The 22130-nt window shown below is 46.7% G+C and overlaps 1 protein-coding gene across 2 annotated transcripts in view; it reads right to left on the bottom strand.

Moving 5' to 3' along the window:
• Nucleotides 1-21250, bottom strand: part of Spink4 (serine peptidase inhibitor, Kazal type 4) — a 48925-nt gene extending 27675 nt beyond the window's left edge. The window contains exons 1-3 of one of the 2 annotated variants that reach the window (XM_063288150.1): nucleotides 20056-21249; nucleotides 16903-17040; nucleotides 5157-5196 (exon numbers count right to left, since the gene is read on the bottom strand). In XM_063288150.1, the coding sequence (XP_063144220.1) occupies nucleotides 5157-5196; nucleotides 16903-17040; nucleotides 20056-20130 (253 nt within the window). In that variant the 5' untranslated portion in view covers nucleotides 20131-21249. Of the gene's footprint in view, nucleotides 1-5156; nucleotides 5197-16902; nucleotides 17041-20055 lie in introns of both variants that reach the window. The other variant, XM_063288151.1, reaches the window with a different exon arrangement.
• Between the last annotated feature and the right edge of the window lie 880 nt (nucleotides 21251-22130).

The following is a 22130-nucleotide window of genomic DNA, read 5'->3' as shown; positions in this document are numbered from 1 at the left end:
AGGGGCCAGGGGCTTCAACGTGGCCCCAGGTTCATAAATTGGCACATGTCATTCACATCAGGATGGTTCCCCCCAACCCTGCTCTCCAGGCAGCAAAACACAAGGACGTCACCAAGGCATCGGGCAGTGGCACAGATTGCATAAATCCACATGGATCTCAAGCTTCATCATGGCTTGGGGTCACAGAATGAACCACAGACACCAACACGGCCTCCAGTGGTATCAAGAAACGTGGTGGTCCTTTAAGAAGGTCCAATCCAGAAAGGGAACCTTTTCTCATCTTGGCCTCTGTGGCTGCCCAGAGAGAACCAGGGGGATCTCGTGGCTGAGTGGCAGGCTGAGGGGCTGAGTCTGCGTCTTCATATGCTCCAGCTGCACAGCATCCTGCTGCCCCTACTGGGCAATGACAGCACGTCAGCCTCAGCCCCCTCCCTCACCTGTCACCACCATCACATCTCCAACTCTGTCTTTCTCCACACACCATTCCGTTTTCTCAGTCTTTCCCACCCCTCCACATATTTGTTCCTTAGATACCTGCCACCTGATCGAGCTCACCTGGGCCAGTGCTTGGGCTTGGTCTGTGAGGCCAGGGCATTGCTTGGGTCTTATTTGACCCTTTAAAATTTTTTTATTTAAATTAATTTTTAAGATGTTTATCTATGTGAAGTGCAGGACAGAGAGACAGCCAACACGTAAGAGTTGGGGATCACCCAGGAGGGCTGGGGTGGGCAGGATGGAGTATAGGTTTTAGTAAGTAATAATTCAGTGATATCAGAGGGGAGAGTGTGCTAGCCGTGTGGAGGTTTGGAGTGGGCCCGCCATTGAGCTGCTTAAGGCATATTAAAAATATGGCTCTGGGGGCTGGGGATTTAGCTCAGTGGTAAAGCGCTTGCCTAGGAAGCGCAAGGCCCTGGGTTCGGTCCCCAGCTCCGAAAAAAAAGAACCAAAAAAAAAAAAATATGGCTCTGGGCTGGAGATGGCTCATTGTTAAGAGCATTGACTGTTCTTTCAGAGGTCCTGAATTCAACTCCCAGCCAACCACGTGGTGGCCCACAACCATGTGTAATGAGGTCTGATGCCCTCTTCTGGTGTGTCTGAAGACAGCAATAGTGTACTCGCATAAAATAAATCTTTAAAAAAAAATATGGCTCTGTCTTTGTGTCTTTCATTCGAGAATCTACAACATAGGGGCGGTAGTGAGAGCTCGAGCTGCCACCACCGCCGGGCAATTTGAGAACCATGAATCAACTGTAGCTCCAGCCTTCAGATGAAGATGTAGAACTCTCAGCCCCTCCTGCACTATTCCTGCCTGGATGCTGCCATACTTCCTGCTTTGATGATAATGGACTGAACCTCTGAACCTGTAAGCCAGCCCCAGTTAAATGTTTCCTTTATAAGAGTTGCCATGGTCCTGGTGTCTCTTCACAGCCACAAAACCCAAACTAAGACATTACCTTAGATGTTAGCCATCTCTGCCAATGTGAACTGCCTTCAAGAGCCATCTATTTATTCAAGCTGTTGAGCATCTCCCATGGTAGGGCTTAAGGCTGTAAAGAGTCCTTATGTCAGGGGCGCAATTCTAGCAGGGGGACATGGAAGGACTCAGGTGAGCCCAGCTGTGGCCAGGGCTATGACAATAGACAAGAAAAGTGGAGGCAGGTGCTTGAGAAATAACGGGACAGAGAGACTAATTCCTACAGAAGGGGCTCTTATAATCTTATAAACATAGACTTCATATCTGGGTCCCTGGTACCACTGCAGTATCAGGCACTTGTTAAAAACTCAGACTCTCAGGCTCCGTCCTACAATACCAGGTGAGAGCCTGAGCATCAAGGAGGCCCCCAGTGGTTTCCAGGCCAAAGGCTGACTTAGAGGTTGCCGTGTCAGGCCAGGCAGGTAGAACAAGAAAAGTAGAGTCCGGGAGCAACTCTCTCTCCTATCAGTGATTGATTCAGCAGGCTAGGGAGCAGAGAGCCACGAAGCCATGCAAGGAGCAAGGAGAGAGGACAGGGCCACACCTGTGGTCCTCTCAGCCAAGCTGCCTACGATGACTGGGGAGAAGGGTCATTTTCTCATTGCTGTGATAAAATGCATGTCAGAAACACCTTGAAGAAGGAGAAGTTTTATTTTGAATTTGTCTTAGGTGGGGTTTTACTGCTGTGAACAGACACCATGACCAAGGCAAGTCTTATAAAAGACAACATTTAATTGGGGCTGGCTTACAGATTCAGAGATTCAGTCCATTATCCTCAAGGCGGGAAGCATGGCAGCATCCAGGCAGGCCTGGTGCAGGAGGAGCTGAGGGTTCTACATCTTCATCTGAAGGCTGCTAGGGTAAGCTGACTCAAGGCAGCTAGGGGTGAGGGACTTAAGCCCACACCCACAGTGACACACCTACTCCAACAAGGCCACACCTCCTAATCGTGCCACTTCTTGGGCCAAGCATACACAAACCATCACAGAATTATAGTGTCAGCACACACAGTTCAGCCCATCATGGTGGGGAAAGGGCATTGCAGCTGCAGGAGAGTTCAGTCCCTGGGTGTTGGGAGCTTTGCAACAAAGCTGTTCATATTTTGAAAGATCAGAAGATAGAGAATTTGGGCTTGACCCAGAAGTAAAAACCACCTTCAAGGTACACTCTCAGCTGTGCATTTCAGCTTAATGGGGCCCATAACTTTTGAAAACACCTCCACTCACCGGACAAGAGTTTAAATACATGTGCCTATAGAAAATATTTGACAGTAGAGCCATTTACCTTCTTAGAATATACTGTCCTTGGGGTAGTAGTGGTGACTGTGGCCACTCTCAGGGATGAAGAGCCCAAAGCTGAAGTGGGTTTTTGGGTGGTTTTGTTTTGTTTTGTCTCTTTGTCTTGATCTCCAGCTCTGGGCACTGGAGGAGTTGTAGGGAGGATTTGGGACAAACTGACCCATCAGGAATGGTCAGGGCGGGTGTGTTGGAAGCTGAGCAAGCTGTCTTTTCTGGTACTGGACAGCCAGGACGAGCTCTGTGATTGTAATAAGCCAGAGGAGGGCCAGGGAGGCTCTAGAGCAAGAAGGCTTTTGCCAAACCCTTGCCAAACCCTTGCTGTGTGAAGGCTGCTGTCTTAGATACTTTTCTGTTGCTGTGAAAACACACCATGACCAAGGCAACTTATAGAAAAAAATGTTTAGCAGGGCTCACGGTTTCAGAGGGTCGAGTCCATGTTTTAGAATGGTAGCAGGCAGGCAGGCAGGCAGGCAGGCAGGCATGGCGCTGGGGCAGTAGCTGAGGGCTCACATCTGATTCCCCAAGGTCAATGCAGAGAGAGCTACCTGGGAACAGACTGGATTTTGACATTTCAAAGCCCATCCCTGGTTGGGGATTTAGCTCAGTGGTAGAGCGCTTGCCTAGCAAGCGCAAGGCCCTGGGTTTGGTCCCCAGCTCCCGAAAAAAAAAAAAAAAAGAAAAAAAAAATGACTTTTGGGCTGGAGAGATGGCTCAGTGGTTAAGAGCACCGACTGCTCTTCTCGAGGTCCTGAGTTCAAATCCCAGCAACCACATGGTGGCTCACAACCATCTGTAATGAGATCTGATGCCCTCTTCTGGTGTGTCTGAAGACAGCTACAGTATACTCACATATAATAAATAAATAAATAAATAAATATATATATATATATATATAAAAGCCCATCCCCAGTGACATACCTCTTCCAACAAAGCCATACCTCTTCCCAATCCTTCCCAAACAGATCCACTTATGGTGGTAGATCAAGCATTCAAACACATGAGTCTATGGGAACTGTTTTCATTCAAACACCGTAGCTGCCTATCTTAGGAGAGAAGTAAACAACTGGAAAGGGAGCAGAAAACTGACATGGATAAGCCTGACAAAATAAAACACAGAGGCACACCAGCACTTTGCCTGCTCCTGCCCCAGGGAGAGGTCTAGTTTTTCCTAGCAGGGGAACCTGTCCGCCTTCTTCACAGAACCAGAACAGATATAGATCCCCCAATGCCCAGTAACCACCAGGAAGTAGGTGTCTAATTCTATCCAAAAACTCAGAGAAAAGCAGGCATGACTATATTTACATGGAAAGGAGAGGGGTATTAAGCTAGGTTTGCTTTCTTTTTCTCTTCCTTTCCCTTGTTCCCTCCTCCCTCCCTCCCTTCTTCTGCCTTCCTTCTCTTATCTTCTCTTCCTTCTTTTCCTTGGACAGCTTCTAACTAAATAGTCCAGATGACATTTGAACTCCTGACTCTGCAGAAGGCTAGAACTTAGTGCCCACAGCACCTGGCTCACCCTAGGCCTTTCTGGAGAGAGTCTGCTTAGGGCTCCACCCCTGGTCTGGCCAATGGTGTATCAGAGGAGGCCTATTCCTCAGCTAGGATTTGCCAAGGTCAGGCTGTTCCTGGCAAAGGAAGCAGCATGGGATGAGTGCTCTCTTCAGAAACAAAGCTCTGACGGAAAAGGAAAACAGCCTTGGGAGTGGTGAGATGGCTCTGTGGCTAAAGGAGCTTGCTGCCAGGTCTGAAGACCTAAGTTCAATTCCCCAGGTTCCCCATGACAGAAGGAGAGAACTAACTCCCCCAAGTTGTCCTCTGGCTTCCACATGCACATCATAGCACTCAAGCACCACCACCCCAAATAAATATATAGAAATAATAGTACAATTTTTAAAGAAGGAAAATAGGCTCCCCCCAACCCCAACTCACTCTCTAATAACAACTGCTATACATTTTGGTGGTAAAAAAATTATTTTACAAGTGTTTTGCCCCATGTGTATTTGTTCACATTTAAACATAACTGAGATTATAATAGCCACACATTACAAGCCTTACTTTTTCACCGAGTATACTATAAACTCTTCACTATTAGAATTGCTGTAATCGTAATTAATATGCTATAATGATGAGACAGGCAGACTCCATGACAGGCTTCAAATTGGCAGTCTAGACTAAGCCTAAGAACTGGCAAGTCCAGGGCAGGCCCAGGCATGTCAGTTACTAGAAAACAATCCAGGCTTCAGGCAGCTAGTCAGAAACTATCCTGCCCTTAGAAACCACCTGGCCTGAAGCAAGGACAATGGGTCAGCAAGTTTTCACACCTCCCAGCAACAGTTTCCAGCCCCTATTCCCCTGGAGATGGAGTAAGATAAAGAAAGACCACTTACCTTGTGTGAGCATTCCTTCTAGGTTCCACCCCACAGTTACCTGGCAACAGTCAAGTATGCCTGACTCAGTATAAAAGGGGCTGCTTGCCCCCTCCTCACTCTCTTACTCTCTTACCCTCTTTTCTCTGTTCCTTTTCTCCCCTCCCCTCTTCTCTGTCTCTATTCCCTCAACTCCCCTCCCCATGCCCTAAATAAACTCTAGTCCATACTATATCTGTCCTAAGGCTGGTTCCTCAGGGGAAAAAAATGCCGTACCATACCACACCTCCACCAAACATATTCCTGGTCCTTCCATTCTTTTTTTTTTTTATAAAACACAACACTCCAGACTTCCTCAGCAACAGTTTCCAGACCCCATGCCCCAGAATACCCCTGGAGATGGAGTAAGATAAAAGTCACCTACCCTGGAGTCCCCTAATGTGCTTTAAATCTGGCCTTCAAGTTTGCTTGGTTGTCTCTCTATCTTGGTAATGGGGAGACCCCAGCACGCTGGACTTCTGCAGAATAAAACACTCTTCGAGTTTATGCACTATTTGAGTCCAGGGTGAATCGTGGACTGTTAAAATACTATGATTGTAAGTTAATGAGCTATGTCCCTGTTGTAGGGACAGATGTGCATCTCACTGTGACTGAGGCTATATAGAGGAATTGGGATTTCTAAGAGATTTTTTTCCCCCTTTAAAAATCTTCTTAAATTACGTCGTTCATTCATTTTGTGTAAGTGTGTGCAGCACATGCCCACAGTGCTTGTATGGGGCGGGGGGTCAGAGGACCACTTGCAGGAGTTGATTCTCACCTTCTGAGGAAGGATACTAGGTAGTGAGAAGGAAGAAAGAGATTCTAGAGGTTAACATAACAAAGGTGGCAGGAAGAGACAGGCAGTCCAGAGCTCACCCGCCTCCCTTCAAAGCAGGTGTGAGAGACAGACGTTTATGAACTTAGAGGAGCCTCCCTTCAAAGCAGGTGTGAGAGACAGACGTTTATGAACTTAGAGGAGGTGTGTGTGTACTGTGTTAATGCCCTGTGGGAGCCAGGCCACTTGGAAGGCCCGGGATGCCTCTAGGCTCCTCTGGGCCTCTCCCTTAACAAGCTATTCCCTTTTTTGTAACTTTCCACATGTCTCTGTACAATTCATAAGAGTACGTTCTGGAGAGATGGCCCCGTGGGTAAGAGAACTGGCTGCTCCCCCGGAGGATTCAGATTTGATTCCCAGCTCTCACAGGGCTGCTCACAAGGACCAGAGGATCTGTTGCCCTCTTCTGGCCTCTGTGGGCACCAAGAATCCATGTGGTGCACAGACAGACATGGAGGCCAAGCCCACATACATATAAAATAAAAACAAATAAATAATTAGGGGAGGAGGCACATGGGTTCCTGGGGATCCATCTAGGCTGTTGGCTTGGCAGCAAGCACTCCTATCTGTTGAGCCATCTCCCTAGCCTGGACGTTTCTAAATCTTTCATTCTGACTGAGGAAGTTCTTTTTACAATGTCCCTCTCAGTTACTAAGGAAAGTTTACTGTGGAATAATATGAAGCGATAATTTAAACAGCTTTTTCTTTAACCCCAATTTTACTTCAGTTGACTGTGTATGTCGGAAAGCTTCTCTCTCTCTTGCCCTCCCTCGATGGGCACCCTGAACCGTAATTCCCCTCCTCCGCTGGGATATCTGCTGAGCCTCCTATAACCCTCACTGAGGAGTCCGATGCCCAGGCTTGTTACAGAGTGAGGTTAAAGTAACAAACAAATGGAAATCTGTGAGGCACTTGGGACCAGTGTCTTAGGATGGAGATGTCCTCCCAGGAGGCCTGAAATGAACATCAGCCAAAGCCATTCTGGGAGAGAAAGACAGAGATTTTTAGGTGATAGAATGTACTGATGCCTGCCAGGCAGTCTGTTGGGAAGAGGGTGAAGGTGTGGGTGGGAGGGATGGGGCCATGGTGGGAGAGGTGGGAGCAGGGGATAGGGGTAAAGGCAGGGGCAGCGGCTGGGGCATTTGAAGGTCAGAGTAGGGTGGGCATGGAGAGGCAAGGGTGGGGTGAAGGCAGGGGAGGTAGGGTGGGAGTGGAGGGGCAGGGACCAGGTTGGGGTGGGCGGCTAGGGAAAGAGCTGGCATTGCTGATTAGCAGAACTGAACTGGAAGGCAGGGGGTTACGTATTTGTACTGGCTCTTTTTGTGCGTCAACTTGACACAAACTTAAGTTATCACAGAAAGGAGCCTCCCTTGAGGAAATGCCTCCATGAAATCCAGCTGTAAGGCATTTTCTCAATTAGTGATCAAGGGTGGGGAGGGCCCATTGTGGGTGGTGCCATCCCTGGGCTGGTGGTTCTGGGTTCTATAAGAAAGCAAGCTGAGCAAGCCAGGGGAAGCAAGCCAGTAAGAAACATCCCTCCATGGCCTCTGCATCAGCTCCTGCTTCCTGACCTGCTTGAGTTCCAGTCCTGACCTCCTTTAGTGATGACCAGCAATGTGGAAGTGTAAGCTGAATAAACCCTTTCCTCCCCAACCTGCTTCTTGGTCGTGATGTTTGTGCAGGAATAGAAACCCTGACTAAGACAGTATTCTTCAGCTAAATTCCCAGTACACAAGGAAAAGCAAAAAACAGTGAAGGTGGGTCTGATGAAATGGTAAGGGACTGTCAAGAGACAGCATCTCTGAGTCAGACTATATTGTCTCCTTTGGGTAAAACCTACACAAAATAAACTGAAGCTAGCTTAAATTTGGGGATTAATTACTGGAATTATTAGACTACCTGGGAGTTTCAGCATCTGTTTCCTTTTGCTGTTGTTTTTAAGATTTATTCTTTTTTTAATGTGTTGAATATTTGTTTTTGTGTATGTGCACCATGTGGGTGCAGATGTTGAAGCAGCCAGAAGAGGGCGTGAGATTCCCCAGAAACTAGAGGGACAGACGGCGGGGCATTGTCAGGTCGGTGCTGGGAAAGAAGCCCAGATCCTCTGCAAAAGCAGCCAGTGCTCTTAACTACTGAGCCATCTCTCCAGCCTCTGTGATTATGGTTATGTTTCATTTTGCTTTTTGAGACAGACTTTCTTGTAGCCCAGGTTGACCTGAACTTACTATGTAAGCAAGACTAGCCTTGAACTCCTGATCTTCCTGCCTTGGCCTCTTAAGTGCTGGGGTCATAGGTATGTACCATCATGAACCTATAAATGGCTTCTTCTACACTTCTATACTTTTTCAGTCCGTTAGCGGAAAGTTTGACTATCTGCTACTTACACTATAAAATTTAATCACTCAAAGAAACCAAAGTGTACATCTTAGTCGCTCTTTCAATCAGGTTCCAATCAGACAAGAGAAGCTGTAAAGTAATTAGAATAGGAAAGTTTAACCTAAGGAATTATTAACTATACTAAGGATTAGAGTAAGGAGGGATTGGCAGGTAAGAATGAGAGTATAGGAAGAGCGTCTGTAACGAGTCACTGCCAGCCATAGGGCTGGGGTGGAGCATCCAAGACAGAATTCCCATGGCCAAAATCCAGGTCTTGTTGCAGCTTCTGCATTGGATGTCCTACCCTTCTGTCTTAGTTAGGGTTTTACTGCTGTGAACAGACACCATGACCAGGGCACCTCTTATAAAGAACAACATTTAATTGGGGTTGGCTTACTCTCAGAGGTTCAGTCCATTATCATCCAGGCAGGCATGGTGAGGAGGAGCTGAGAGTTCTGCATCTTCATCTGAAGGCTGCTAGCAGAAGACTGACCTCCAGGTAGCTAGGATGAGGGTCTTAAAGCCCACACACACAGTGACACACCCATTCCAACAGGGCCACACGCACTCCAACAGGGCCTCACCTTCTAATACTGCCATTCCCTGGGCTGAGGATATACAAACCATGACACCCTCCCACTTCCCCTCCCTCCATTATCCTGATATGGTCTAGTCAGCAGGCTCCTGTAGCTTGTAGCAGCTGGTTTCTACAGCATAGACACCTCTAGTATCCAGCCCCTAGTAGCATCAGCATAGGGTTTGTAAAATACAGATGGCTTCTCCAACACCTGCTTACTGTAGCACATGGTGGCCAATATCATCTAAAGGCCAGGGCCTTTCCCTCATAGATTCCCTATATTGTCTTACAGAAGAGTAAGTCTGTCAGACAAATACTTAGAAGATGGATTTCAAGTAAAATCAACGCCCATGGAACCAAAGTGACTTCTCTACTGGCCGGTTGTCAAACGCTCAATGTGGTAAGGTTCTCAGGGGTAGTTTCTGACCAATGTACCAATCTTAGGCCAAAAAGGATAGCATGGAGACTGCTACTCGCATATGCAACAGGCTAGAGTGTCTTAGTCAGGGTTTCCATTCCTGCACAAGACACCATGACCAAGAAGCAAGTTGGAGAGGAAAGGGTTTATTCAGCTCACATTTCCACATTGCTGTTCATCACCAAAGGAAGTGAGGACTGGAATTCAAGCAGGGCAGGAAGCAGGAGCTGATGCAGAGGCCATGGAGGGGTGCTGCTTACTGTCTTGCTCAGCTTGCTTTCCTATAGAACACAAAACTACCAGCCCAGGGATGGCACCACCCATAATGAGCCCTCCCCGCCCTCGATCACTAATTGAGAAAATGCCTTACAGCTGGCTTCATGGAGGCATTTCCTCAAGGGAGGCTCCTTTCTCTGTGATAACTCCAGCTTGTGTCAAGTTGACACACAAAACTAGTGTGTGTGAGTACAAAGAGTGTTTTTATTTCTCAAAAGCAAGAAGCCTGCACGCAGGGTTTGGCCACTTACAAAAACGGTGACCCCAGACAAAGGGGTTCAAGTCTTTTATAGGGGACTAGGGGAACTTTAGCCGAGGATAGGTGATCTGAAACTTCACTGGTGGGTGCTGTGGGAGATACATGGGTCAGTGCTTGATTGGCTGCTATGTTAGTTTTACTATGTTTGGTGAGGCCTTGAGGAAATTTCAGGAACCGACTGAACTCTGAGCTCTTTTCTTTGTCAGGGCCATCAGCAGATGAACAGATTAACAGCCCATTGTCAGTATCTCTTTCTGAGCAGCCCAATCTGCTTCCCTGGGGGAACTGGAATGTTTTTATTCCCAAGGTTTTTGTATGCATGTATGTATGCACGCATGCATGCATGCATGTATGTATGCATGTATGTATGTATGCACACATGCATGCATGTATGCATGCATGTATGTATGTATGTATGTATGTATGTATGTATTTTAGAGGACCTCTCAAAACAAATTGCTGTCTGTAGTAGCTCAGGATATTCCATCAGGTTTCACCGTGGTCTTCCAGAACCAGCAAGTTGCTCTTCCTTTCTTTTTATCCACATGTGGCGCTCACCGAGAAACTCTCTAAATCTTCTTCCCCCAATCCTAGTACCATCTAGACAGCTTACACCCAGTAGCTGTACAGTGCCATGCTATCTAGAAAGAGAGGTCAACCACTGCAAACTAAGAAATATGCTAAATAAGTCTTCCCCTAGACCACTCATAACTAGTGCCCTAGAAAAACCATCTCTGACCCTGAAAAATTCAAGAACTGGGTTTTGGTCTCAGGAACTCAATCAAGAGATTTCCTTGCAAGCTCTGGAGCCCACACCCTAGACAATGCTGCTGACCTATTCCCCAGGAAAGAAGCCTGCAGGACATATAATTGGGTATAGCTACAGTATGTTCTGCTAATGTGTGTCTTCTGGTTGGTGAACTTTTGAGCTGCTTCGAGACTTCACCATTGCCCAGAGCCATAGTTATTGAGCCCCTCTCCCAGGCATGGCTGTAACCATGTTGTTCCATGCCTGCTAGCTATTTCATATTGTTGCTGTTATATGCCTGCCAGTCATTGAGGCAGAAAAGTAACTTGACCCAGAGCAAGGTCATTCTCATCACATATTCTGCTATGTTCTGTATGAGGAGATTGTTAATCTTAAGAAATCCCACAAAGCTTTACGCAGGACTCATTAAACTAAAGGTCAATATGAACTGTTATGTCTCAGATGGCTTGAGTCAGAGCCGACTACTGAGCATCACTTCCTGCATCTGTGTATGAGCTCACTGTGGGTTTTGTGGGTTTTTTCCTTTATAAGACTGCCTTGAGAAATGGTCTAGGTTGTAGCTGAGCCCCCAGATTCTGAGCTGCAGCCCTCATGGATCAATCTTAGGGTATGTGTTCAATAAACCATCCCTGTGTGACTGAGATCAGTGACTGTGTGGTTTGCGGGGAGACTCCTAGACCCCAACAATAATCACATTTTTGTGATTAGCACTGAGCATAAAGTTTATGTCTGCTGTCTTGTTTTGGTATTTCAAGTGATTGATTTAGGGCAGATCAGGGTTAAAAATAGTGGTAGGCACCAGTGCGCACGTGTGTGTGTGTGTGTGTGTGTGTGTGTGTGTGTGTGTGTGTCTGTCTGTTTGTCTGTCTGTCCGTCTGTCTCTCTCTCTCTCTCCTTCCCTCTTTCTTTCTTCCTTTCTCTGTCTCCCCTTCCCTCTCTCTTTCCTTCTTCCTTTCTCTCTCTCTCTCTCTCTCTCTCTCTCTCTCTCTCTCTCTCTCTCTCTCTCTCTCTCTCTCCAGGCTCTTATGTGTCCCAGGCTAGTCTTAAACTCTTCATGTAGCTAAGGATTGCATTGAACTCCTGATCCATGTGCTTCTACCTCCTAAGTCTGGGGACAACAGACATGTTTCCCTATTCCAGGTTTATGGTCTGCTGAGGATGGAACCCAGGGCTTTGTGTATGATATATGCAAGGACTCCATCAATGGTGTTTCATCTCCAGTTTGCAGCCTGCTCTTCAATCGGAAAAAAGTATGATATGACAGTTTATAGATGTAGTATCCAGTGGTTTCAACTGAACTGTGCCAATTTCATCCTGCTGGGCCAGTTTAAACCATTTCAGGACATCCCTGCACACATGAAGAAACTTTGAGTGCATACAGGCATGCGAGCGTGTATATTATATATGTATGCAGATGGGGACATCTGAAATCTCCTTTTGCATTTCTTTAGCTGATATTGGGGTTAAATAATCATGCTCAATTTGTTAATCTCTTGACCTTTCTTGAGAATCGTCTGCTGAGGTCATTCACATTTAAGAAGTTTCAATTTCTGTGGAATTTTATCACCTAAATTCTATACAAAAGTCCGTTTTAGACTCTATCTTTGTATTTCCAAATCCTTTGGAATTATAGGAGGAGGACTGGGGAGCTCAGTAGCTCAGATGGGACTGGAAATAGGTATATAGGAGTCTGAAGCGGGGTTGGGGATTTGGCTCAGTGGTAGAGCACTTGCCTAGGAAACGCAAGGTCCTGGGTTCGGTCCCCAGCCCCGGAAAAAAAAAAAGAAAGAAAAAAAAAAGAATTAATAGTAGGAGTCTGAAGCATGGCAGACCAGGCGAGCTCTCCCTCACTGGCATTTCCTTCAAGAGAAGAGACTGGCCTGGTCAGAACTCTATTCTGTTTCTGAACCGTCCAGAGGGGTCTCTGTAATTTCTTATCTTTATTGTGATCCAATTTAAGTCTCCAAGTAAACTTTGCAACTTAATAGGCCTAACCACATTTTTAGAGAAAACATTCACTTAGAATGTGATTTTGTTTTTTAATGTGATAAATTATCAGAGTGAGAATCTCACTATCCCCGGAGCCCCGAGGTTTCCCTGGCTGTCCCAGAGAGCATGTGTGTTCTGTCAGTTAGTTTCTAGCACACAGTTGCTAGCACACAGTTGGTTGGTAGGTAGCAAGCATTTGGTATAACTATGCCAGTGTATACAGACACACGGGAGGTGACAGCAGTTGCGTGTGCTGGAGCTGAGCAATGACAAGCCAGGGCAGAGTAGTTACTGTTGGTCACCTGACATGATGGGCAGGATTGGGAAATAAAGGAGTGAGCTGTGTGTCTATTTTTGTCTCATTGGTGCCACCAGAAACCTGGGATAGGAGGCAGGATACTCAGAGAAAATTACAGAGACGTGGGAAGGGAGAGAGACCTTTCTTTTTTTCTTTCTCTCTCTCTTTCTTTCTTTCTTTCTTTCTTTCTTTCTTTCTTCCTTCCTTTCTTTCTTTCTTTTTTAAATTATGTGAATACATTGTCACTCATCAGATGGTTGTGAGTCACCATGTAGTCACTGGGAATTGAACTTAGGACTTCTGGAAGAGCAGTCAGTGCTCTTAATGGCTGAACCATCTCTCTACCCTGGAGAGACCTCTTTCACTGCCAGGCAATGGTGGTATACACCCTTAAATCCTGCACTCTGAAGGCAGAGGTAGGCAAATCTCTGAGTTTGATGCCAGCTGGTCTACAGAGTGAGTTCCAGGACAGTCAGGGATACACAGAGAAACTGTCTTGAAAAACAAACAAACAAACAAACAGAACCACTCAGGTTACTGTGGGCAACAATGTAGAGTTGGGCCTCCATCCCTGTTGCTACTGACAGTCCTGTGTGGGTTGTTTCTGATATCATCAACCAAATTTCATCTATCTATCCATCTGTCTATTCATCCATCCATCCACTTACTCATGTATGGTTGTTTGAATAGATATGACCTCCATAGATTCATGTGTTTGAATGCTTAGCTATAGGGAGTAGCACACTAGGAGGTGTGGCCTTGTTGGAGAAAGCACACCATTGTGGAAGGGGGCTTTGGGGTCTTACATGCTCAAATTACACCCAGTATAGTACATAGTCTCCTCCCGTTGCTGTCAGATCAAGACACAGAGCTCTCAGCTCCTTCCCCAGCACCGTGTCTGCCTGCATGCCGACATACTTCCCACCATGATGATAATGGACTGAACCCCTGAAACTGTAAGCCAGCCCCAGTTAAATGTTTTTCCTTTAAGAGTTGCCATGGTCATGGTGTCTCTTCACAGCAATGAAACCCTAAGGAAGATACATTGCATGAATGTATGCGTGTCTTTACATGATCTATCATCTTTCTATTTGTTCTTTTGACACCTAACAAGGACCTGTTCTGTAGCATGCTGAGAGCACTTTATTTTATTTTATTTTAATTTTTTGAGACACAGTTTTCTATCCCTCTGGCTATATGTAGTCAAGGAGGCTCTTGCATGCTCCCCAGTGCAAGGTTCATAGTCCTGTACTATGCTTGTATTATGTACAATGCTCGGTTTGTGTGGTGGTGAGGATTGAACTCAGGTCTTTACAAGTGGTAAAGCCCTTCCTTGTCTGATGTCTATTCGGCTCTAAATTCAATCTCCAGTTTTTGGTTTTTTTTTTAAGAAAAGTTAAAATTGAAAACATGACAACATGGTAGTGTCCCTCTAGCTGTTTGCTGAAAGTATGCTGTATGAGGTAGGGATGATAGAGCCTATTACTTGAGATACTGAGGCAGGGGGATTGCTTGAGTTCAGGAGTAGGAGGCCAGCCCAAGTGGCATGGTGGCTTTTTTTTTTTAAAGCTTGTATAAATGTTCCTTCCCTCAAAAGCTCTTCCCTGAGCAGGCGGTCAAACCGCTTTTGATGTTCATTCCTATATACTTCTAATTTCTCGTCAGAACACTTGTCACAGTTTGTCGTAGTAGTCTGACCTTTTCTCTTACGTTTATTTAGTGTATGAATATGAATGTGCATACATGCCACAGTACACACGTGGAGCTCAGAGGACAATGCGCAGGCCTTCTCTCCTTCCTGCTTTACATGGGTTCCATCTGTCGGGCCCCGGCATTGTATTGTTCTTGGTATATTTATTTGATGAATGTGTCCCTTCCGGTTGCCTGGAAGCTCTGTGGTGACAAAGCCTCAGCCCAATTTGCTGATGAGTGACCACTCAACACCCAGTCTAAGTCTAGTACAAGGCATGTCCTCGGTTGACAAGAAATGAACACGTTAACATAAGTACCCACCATACACAGGAATTATAGGATTTTGTGCTAAATTAATGATTCTCTAAGTGTTTCCCTTGGGCTAGCAACAGATTCAACATTTGAGATCTCATTAGAAGTGAAAATTCTTCGCTTCACTTCACTCAGGATGAGAAAATAGGTTGTTTTTGTTATTTTTGTTTTTTTGTTTTTGTTGTTGTATTTTTCTTTTTTTCTTTTTGTTTTAAACAAGGTCTCACTTTATAGACTTGGCTGGCCTGGAACGTTCTATGTAGATCAGACTAGCCTCAAAGTTACAAAGATGTGTTCTACGACACCTGGTTGGAAATGAAACTTGATATCAATGGTCAGCAATCTGAGTGTTAACAAATGTAGTAAACTAATAGATGGCCATTATATGGAGCCTTAAACATCTATGGATTCTTGTTTCTTAAGTCTGTGTAGCCTGATGCTTAGCTAGTGCCCCATCCATCATGTCTTCTGACAGATTCTAGTCTGGATTTTTTTTTTTTTACCAAGACCCATATGGAAATGGCAGGAAAGCTCCAGGGAACTTAGGTGCCCTGGCTTCCACTGAGCCTAGGCTAACACAGGACTGTCCTAGCAGTATCTTACAGAACAGTGTCTGAAAGGTCATTCCCAACCCTTTCTTTTATTGGCCAAGACCTCAGTGTCTTTCCCAGTAGCACTTCTGGGTTTGGATTCAAACGTCATTCTTAACATTTCTGTCGAAGCTTCACTTGATTTCGGCTGTCATTCACCTACCCTATTCTATGCTGTTTAGTCCCAAAGATATAAACTGAGGTGAGGGATCCTTCTAAGTCTACCCCGTTGCACTCAACTGAATAGAAACATTGGGGTTTAGAACATCTCGGATTTGATTGGTGGAAAAGTCAGTCAGGACCTCACGGGGAAAGGAGATTGAGAAAGTGGGTAGGATGTCCTCTGGAATTTTGGTGCTCCATTTAAACCAGGTGTATTGTGACATGACATGACTTTCCTAAAGTGGAAGTCTCAGTCCCCACCTTCACCCACTACTTATGACAAGTAAAAAAGGAGCGTTCTGCCGAGATGGAGAGGCAATGTGAAGAAGTGGTTTCCTCTAATGTCAGTGTATTAGTCTCATTTTGCAAAGTATTTTTTTAAAAAAATAACTACTATAAAACCATGAAAAAACAAGATTCCATTGCTAATTTGTTTGTCCTGTGGTTCCTTTGTCTGGTTTTAGATCTTATGATTTCTTTTGTTAACAGAAAAAAAAAACATGAAAAAAAAAGTCTGTGTAGCCCTGGCTGTTCTGGGCTTCACTCTGTAGACCAGGCCTGCCTCTGCCTCCTGGGTGCTAAGATTAAAGGCGTGTGCCACCATGCCCGTCTGAGGATGGCTTTTAGCACAGAGGCAAGAGCAGTTCTCTCTGGTTTGCAGAACACTTCCCGGAGAAGGGGCTATTTCCTAGGGAAGCTTCCAGGTTCATAAACAGAAAAGCAACTGGGACAGAAAACCGTACATCCCAAGGCGGCACGTAACAATACATCAGTCTGGATCTTGAGTGGCTCTGTCTGTAAGTAGCTCTGTGGTTCGCTAAGCGTGGCATGAGATGGGAGTGTGGACAGAGGTCTCAATGCCACGCGTTAAACAGGGAGTGTGTGTGTATCTTACCCCACACCCCCACATACCCCACAGCCTCAGCCCCCACTCCCCACCCCACCCCCGCCCCTACAACCCTACACCCCTCCAACTTCTGCTCTTCCTATCTGGATTCACTTCCAAGCTCTGTGTTCCCGGGCGCTATCCCCTCCTGAATCTCCCTCACCCCCCCACCCCCCTTTGTGAGTGAGACAGCCTAGCTGCTGGTCCAGCCCTACTGCACCTTCCCCTGGTGGAGCCCATTGATGTCTGCCTTGCCTGAACATGCCTGGTTTGTAGCTTTGAAGCTTACCACGGCCACCAGGATGCTGGGGAAAGGCCAGGATGCTGGGGCTCTCCCAGGGAACTTTGCCAGGACACCCAGTAGCTGGTTGATATGGAACTTCCAGGGCTTCAGTAACGCGGTTCCTCTCCTGGGAGACTTCCGGCTCTGGGAGAAAGTGACATCAGAGGCCAGGCTTCTCTGGACTACTCAGTGCTCCCCACCATGAGTGCTACACACACACACACACACACACACACACACACACACACACACACACACACAAAACAAAAAACCCCTAAATGTTACTTTTTTTTTTTTTTTAAGAAAGAGAAGGAGGTCATTAGAGAACCACCTTCTCATCAGTATTTGGTTTGACTCTGCCTTTTGTCTACCCTGAGCTTTGTTTTAAAGACCAAGGGGTGAACTGAGAATAGGACCCCCATTGAAGGAATCAGAGAAAGAACTGGAAGAGCTTGAAGGGGCTCGAGACCCCATATGTACAACAATGCCAAGCAACCAGAGCTTCCAGGGACTAAGCCACTACCTAAAGACTATACATGGACTGACCCTGGACTCTGACCTCATAGGTAGCAATGAATAGCCTAGTAAGAGCACCAGTGGAAGGGGAAGCCCTGGGTCCTGCTAAGACTGAACCCCCAGTGAACTAGATTGTTGGGGGGAGGGCGGCAATGGGGGGAGGATGGGGAGGGGAAAAAAAACAAAAACAAAACAAAACAAAAAAAGACCAAGGGGTGAGCCATTCCTGGGGGCACATATCTTTGATCCTGGCACTCAGGAAGCAGAGGCAAGTGGATCTGTGTGAGGCCAGCCTGATCTACACACTGAATTCCAGGCTAGCCAGAATGAGACCTTGTTTCAAAAACAAATCAAAGGTTGAGAGTTGTGTTTTGATGGGGCTCCTGGTATCGGGACATGGGGTGGGGGACATGTGGACATGTTCCCCAGGTGTGAGATTATTTATTTTTAACTTTCTGGTTGTTCTGTTGATGGAACCCAGGGCCTGGTGGACAATAGGCAAAGCCGCTTCCCCTGAGCCCAGCCCTCAACCAGAATTCCTTTGTGTGGCTCAGTCCTTGAGGATGGAGACCTTGTGGAGGAAGAGCTGAGATGAGAGTAAACCCCGACTCTTTGACCTGTGACCCTCACTCTCCCCAGACAACCAAGGCACCGAGGGGCTAGCCACTAAAACCTGACAATTTGGCCCAGTGACTGGACAATGCCAGGCTCCAGTGAGGACCCTTATATCCTCCTGAGCTGGTAGATAAACTGAAAAAAGAAAAAAAAAAAAAAAGATAAACTGACACTCTGAGTCCTCACCAGGGGTCAGCGGCTCAGGGCAGGCCCTCCCCACTGGCTCCCACACCCGTGGCTTAAATCTGAGCCAATGTTGCCTCAGGCTCCCTACGGGACACCAACCTTGGTCTAACTCCTCACCTCGAGGAGCTGGGATGGCTTCCTGGAATAAGAAAGCTTTGACTGGAAGAGCAGTTTTGTCAGAGTCAGAGGGAGGAGGTGTCAGCAGACTGAGCAGGAAAACACACTCTGGGTATGAGTAACAGACGGCAGGCGAAAGAGTTTCCAGGTTAAAAGAGAAACCAGGACACATGGAGTGGGCTTGTCTCCTCTCCAGAGGACAGGCTGTGGTCTGCCTTGACGTTGTTACCACAGATGGGCTAAGGCTGCTGAATGCATTGGTTCCAGACCTGGGATTCGGCTATAACTGAGAGCAGAGGTTGGAGGGAGGGGTAGAGGAGACCACCTAGATGCACGCCGGTGTCCTGAGAGAGGGTTTGAGGTAGATGGCTAACAGGTAAAGGCAAGCCCCGCAGCCCTAGTTTGATTCCCAGAACTCATGTTAGGTAGAAGGAGAAACCAGACTCTGCCCTCCATGTGTGTGCCACATCCCCCCTCCCCCACATACGCGCACAAACACACACACACACACACACACACACACACACGAAGGAATCCAGAGTGGAAGCACTTAGAAGCAGAGTCCCCCCTGGGCTGAGCTTGAAGCACTTGGGCCTCCACTCTTTCAGAGAGATGCTTCCTATCCCAGTTCTCCCACGCTCCTTGTTTTGGAGTCAGCATCAGTGTTTCAGGGCAGAAAAGGCCAAGGTCGCCAGATGTGCTGCAACACTGGATGGTATTGAAAAACCCAGACCATCCTCTCGCTGGATCTGTTCCTGGGAGCAGAAAAATGATATGGAAAGCCTCCTGAAGCAGGCGATCTTTGCTGTCTTTTGGCCACCACTGTCCTCTTGGAGGTTGGTTTGAGTGTATATGATGGAAGATTCATCACAAGTGCAGCGTGCTCAGTTCATGGCTGGATACCTGCCCTTACCACACAGGTCCTGAGGCAGGAGGTTGATTGGTCACAGGTCTCTTGCCTTTCTCCCCTCTGACACCCAGTGCCTCAGCAAAGAGGCACCCACCAGATTCAAGTCTCTTTGCCTTGACCTTTCCAGACTCTAGGACTATAAAAAATAGATCTGTATACTTTATAAATGACTCAGTCCCAGGTACAGATGGGGAGCGGTTTGCAGAACAGTCACTTACGCAAGTTCAAAATGATACAGAGTTCAGACACCAGCTAGCTGCTGCCAACAGCCTCTGGCTCTCCTCTACCATTCTGCACTGTTTTCTATGCTCAGGGTCCACTTCTCTGAAAGCATGAATGTACGAGCTATGCCTCAGGCTCTGTCTTCTAGAGATTGGCCCAGAACAATCTTCTGAGAGCTTCTCTTTTCCTGAAACAGTTGTTCCTCCTGGAACTAAGGTTCTCAGAACACTCCGGAAATGCCGTGCTAGAAACCTTTGCCTGTAGGTTCCTCAGACTCCCCATGTCCAAGACTGAATTAGCCTTTTCCTTCTTCCTGTGTATGTCTTCCTTTTCTGGCCTGCCCTAGCTCACTGCCTAGTATCACATTTGCCTACCACCTTTGCAATCTGGATGTCTTTTAAGAAAATAACTTTGAGGTATTGGTATGTGGCTCTGGACCTTGGTAGTGTAAATCAAGCTAATCTGGAACTTATAATGATCCCCCTGCCTCTGCCTTCTGAGTGCCAGGATTAGTTCAGCTCAACCACTTCCTCCTTAAGTGTCTCCTCCCACCCCCCAGGGTCTCATGTAACACAGGCTGGGTTTGAACTTACTGTAGCTGCGGGTGATCTTGACTTCCTCTTCCCTCGAGCCCAAGTGCTTTTACCATCCCAGTTTCTGGGTATCATCCTTGTCACCTTCCTCCTCTCCTCTGACCTGCCTCCCTTCCTCCCTCCTCTCCTCTGACTCACTAACAATTATTCATTGTTTGTTAAAGAGGCAGTGTACTAATGGGGGAGGGGTTGGAGGCTCCCTCATGCCTGCAATCTTAGCACTTAGGAAGCTGTGACAGGAGGATTGCCATGAGTTTCAGGTCCAGCCTGGTCTACATAGTGAGTTTCAGACCAGCCTGGGCTACAGACTAAGACCCTATCTCAAAAGACAAACAAATATGTCAGGTGGTGATGGCACACACCTTTAATCCCAGCACTTAGGAGGCAGAGGCTGGCAGATCTCTACGATTTCTAGTCCAGCCTGGTCTACAGAGCAAGTTCCAGAACAGCCAGGGCTACACAGAAAAACCCTGTCGCAAAAACCAAAACCAACCAACCAAACAACAACAACAGAACTAGAGTAAGTTTAAAGGGACTTGGGGCTCTCGTTTCAACTTAAAAGTTCAAAAGACAGCAATAAACATTACAGATTTATTTTTATCATCTTTGGAGGCTAGCAGCCTGACATCAAGGTATGGAGGTAGGGCGAGGGGCTGGAGAAACGGTTCATCGGTTAAGAGCACCACCTGCTCTTCTGGAGGACCTGGCTTCTATTCCCAGTACCCATGTGGTTGCTCATAACTATCTGTAACTCCAGTTCCAGGGGATTTAGTTCCCTTTTCTAGTCTTCACAGCCACCAGGAACACATACATGCAGTCAAAACACTCATACGCACAAAATAAAAAATAAAAATAAAAATATCTTTTAAGTATCATCAGGAACCCTTCCATGAGCTGCCTCAGTCTTGGGCTGCATGGGAGGGGGGTGCAGGCTGAACACCAGCAGTTATCTAAGCCCCCTGCTTCCCAACCAGGAACTGCCCCATGCTCCTCCTCCCGTGCCTCCTTCGCCGTGATATAGACTGTAACCCAAAACTGGATCGGAAAAGAAACTTCCATTCACACACAGCTGTTAAAGGAGGGCCAACTCACGTAGGACCCAAATGTATCTTCTAAGCAATGGGCACTCCTTTCCTACCTCTGAGAAGCAAAAGGCCAAATAAAAAAGTATAGACCCGGCCCAAAGTCACAGGCACTCAGTGTGCAGGGCATGGGAGGAAAACGCCCTGGAGAAGGGGTGCAGAGAGAGAGAGAGCCAGAGATGAAGCGGCTTGTAGGGAAGCATGCCGAGAACGGGTTGTAACCAGTGCGGCCGCCCTTAGTGCTGATGAATGAATGAACACTAATGTGTCTTCATGCACACTCTGAGATGCTTTGATGGCCGAACGAGTCGTTCAACAATACCACGGTGTAAGCTAATGCAAGGAATGGAACGGGAGAAATACAGTATCAGCAGGGTCGGCCCTTCCGGCTCCCGGACAACCAGTCCTGTGCCTGTTTTGGCTTGAAGTGCTTCACTCCAGCTTCTGCTTCCTTTGTCCTGTGGCTTCTCCTTGTGGGTCTCTGTGTCTCTTCATGGCCAGAGCACTCAGACAAGCTCTCGTCATTTCAACTTAAAAGTAATTACATGTGTCATGACCCTATTTCCAAATAAAGTCACTGCCTGAGGTTTTGTGAGGTAGGAGCTCAACACGTCTTTTGGTTTAATTGTGAGTGAGTGAGTGTGTGTGTGTGTGTGTGTGTGTGTGTGTGTGTGTGTGTGTGTGTATGTGGACAAAATTCAACCCACAACAGGGAGAAAATGATCTGATTTTACGTCATGTTCAAGGGCTGCTTTGATTTAATTAGCTTTTTTTGCTTAGAGAAGGAGACACAAGCTGGTGAACCAGAAGTAAATTTGTCTTCCAAGCATGTTGGTCAAGCCAGAGTCGTTTCCATCCCCCCACCCCCCGTGTTGTATGCCTGCCACTTTACAAAACCACATTGTCTTTCTGTCTGGAAGGAATTTGCATTCGTGACATTTTGGTTAGAACTAATGGCCTCAGAAAAGTGCTTCACCATTTTATTCTCTTAGC

This window comes from Rattus norvegicus, chromosome 5 (assembly GCF_036323735.1).
Source record: "Rattus norvegicus strain BN/NHsdMcwi chromosome 5, GRCr8, whole genome shotgun sequence".
Taxonomy (NCBI): Eukaryota; Metazoa; Chordata; class Mammalia; order Rodentia; family Muridae; genus Rattus; species Rattus norvegicus.
The sequence above is the reverse complement of the archived record's forward strand: the minus strand, read 5'-3'. Positions and strand labels throughout refer to the sequence as shown.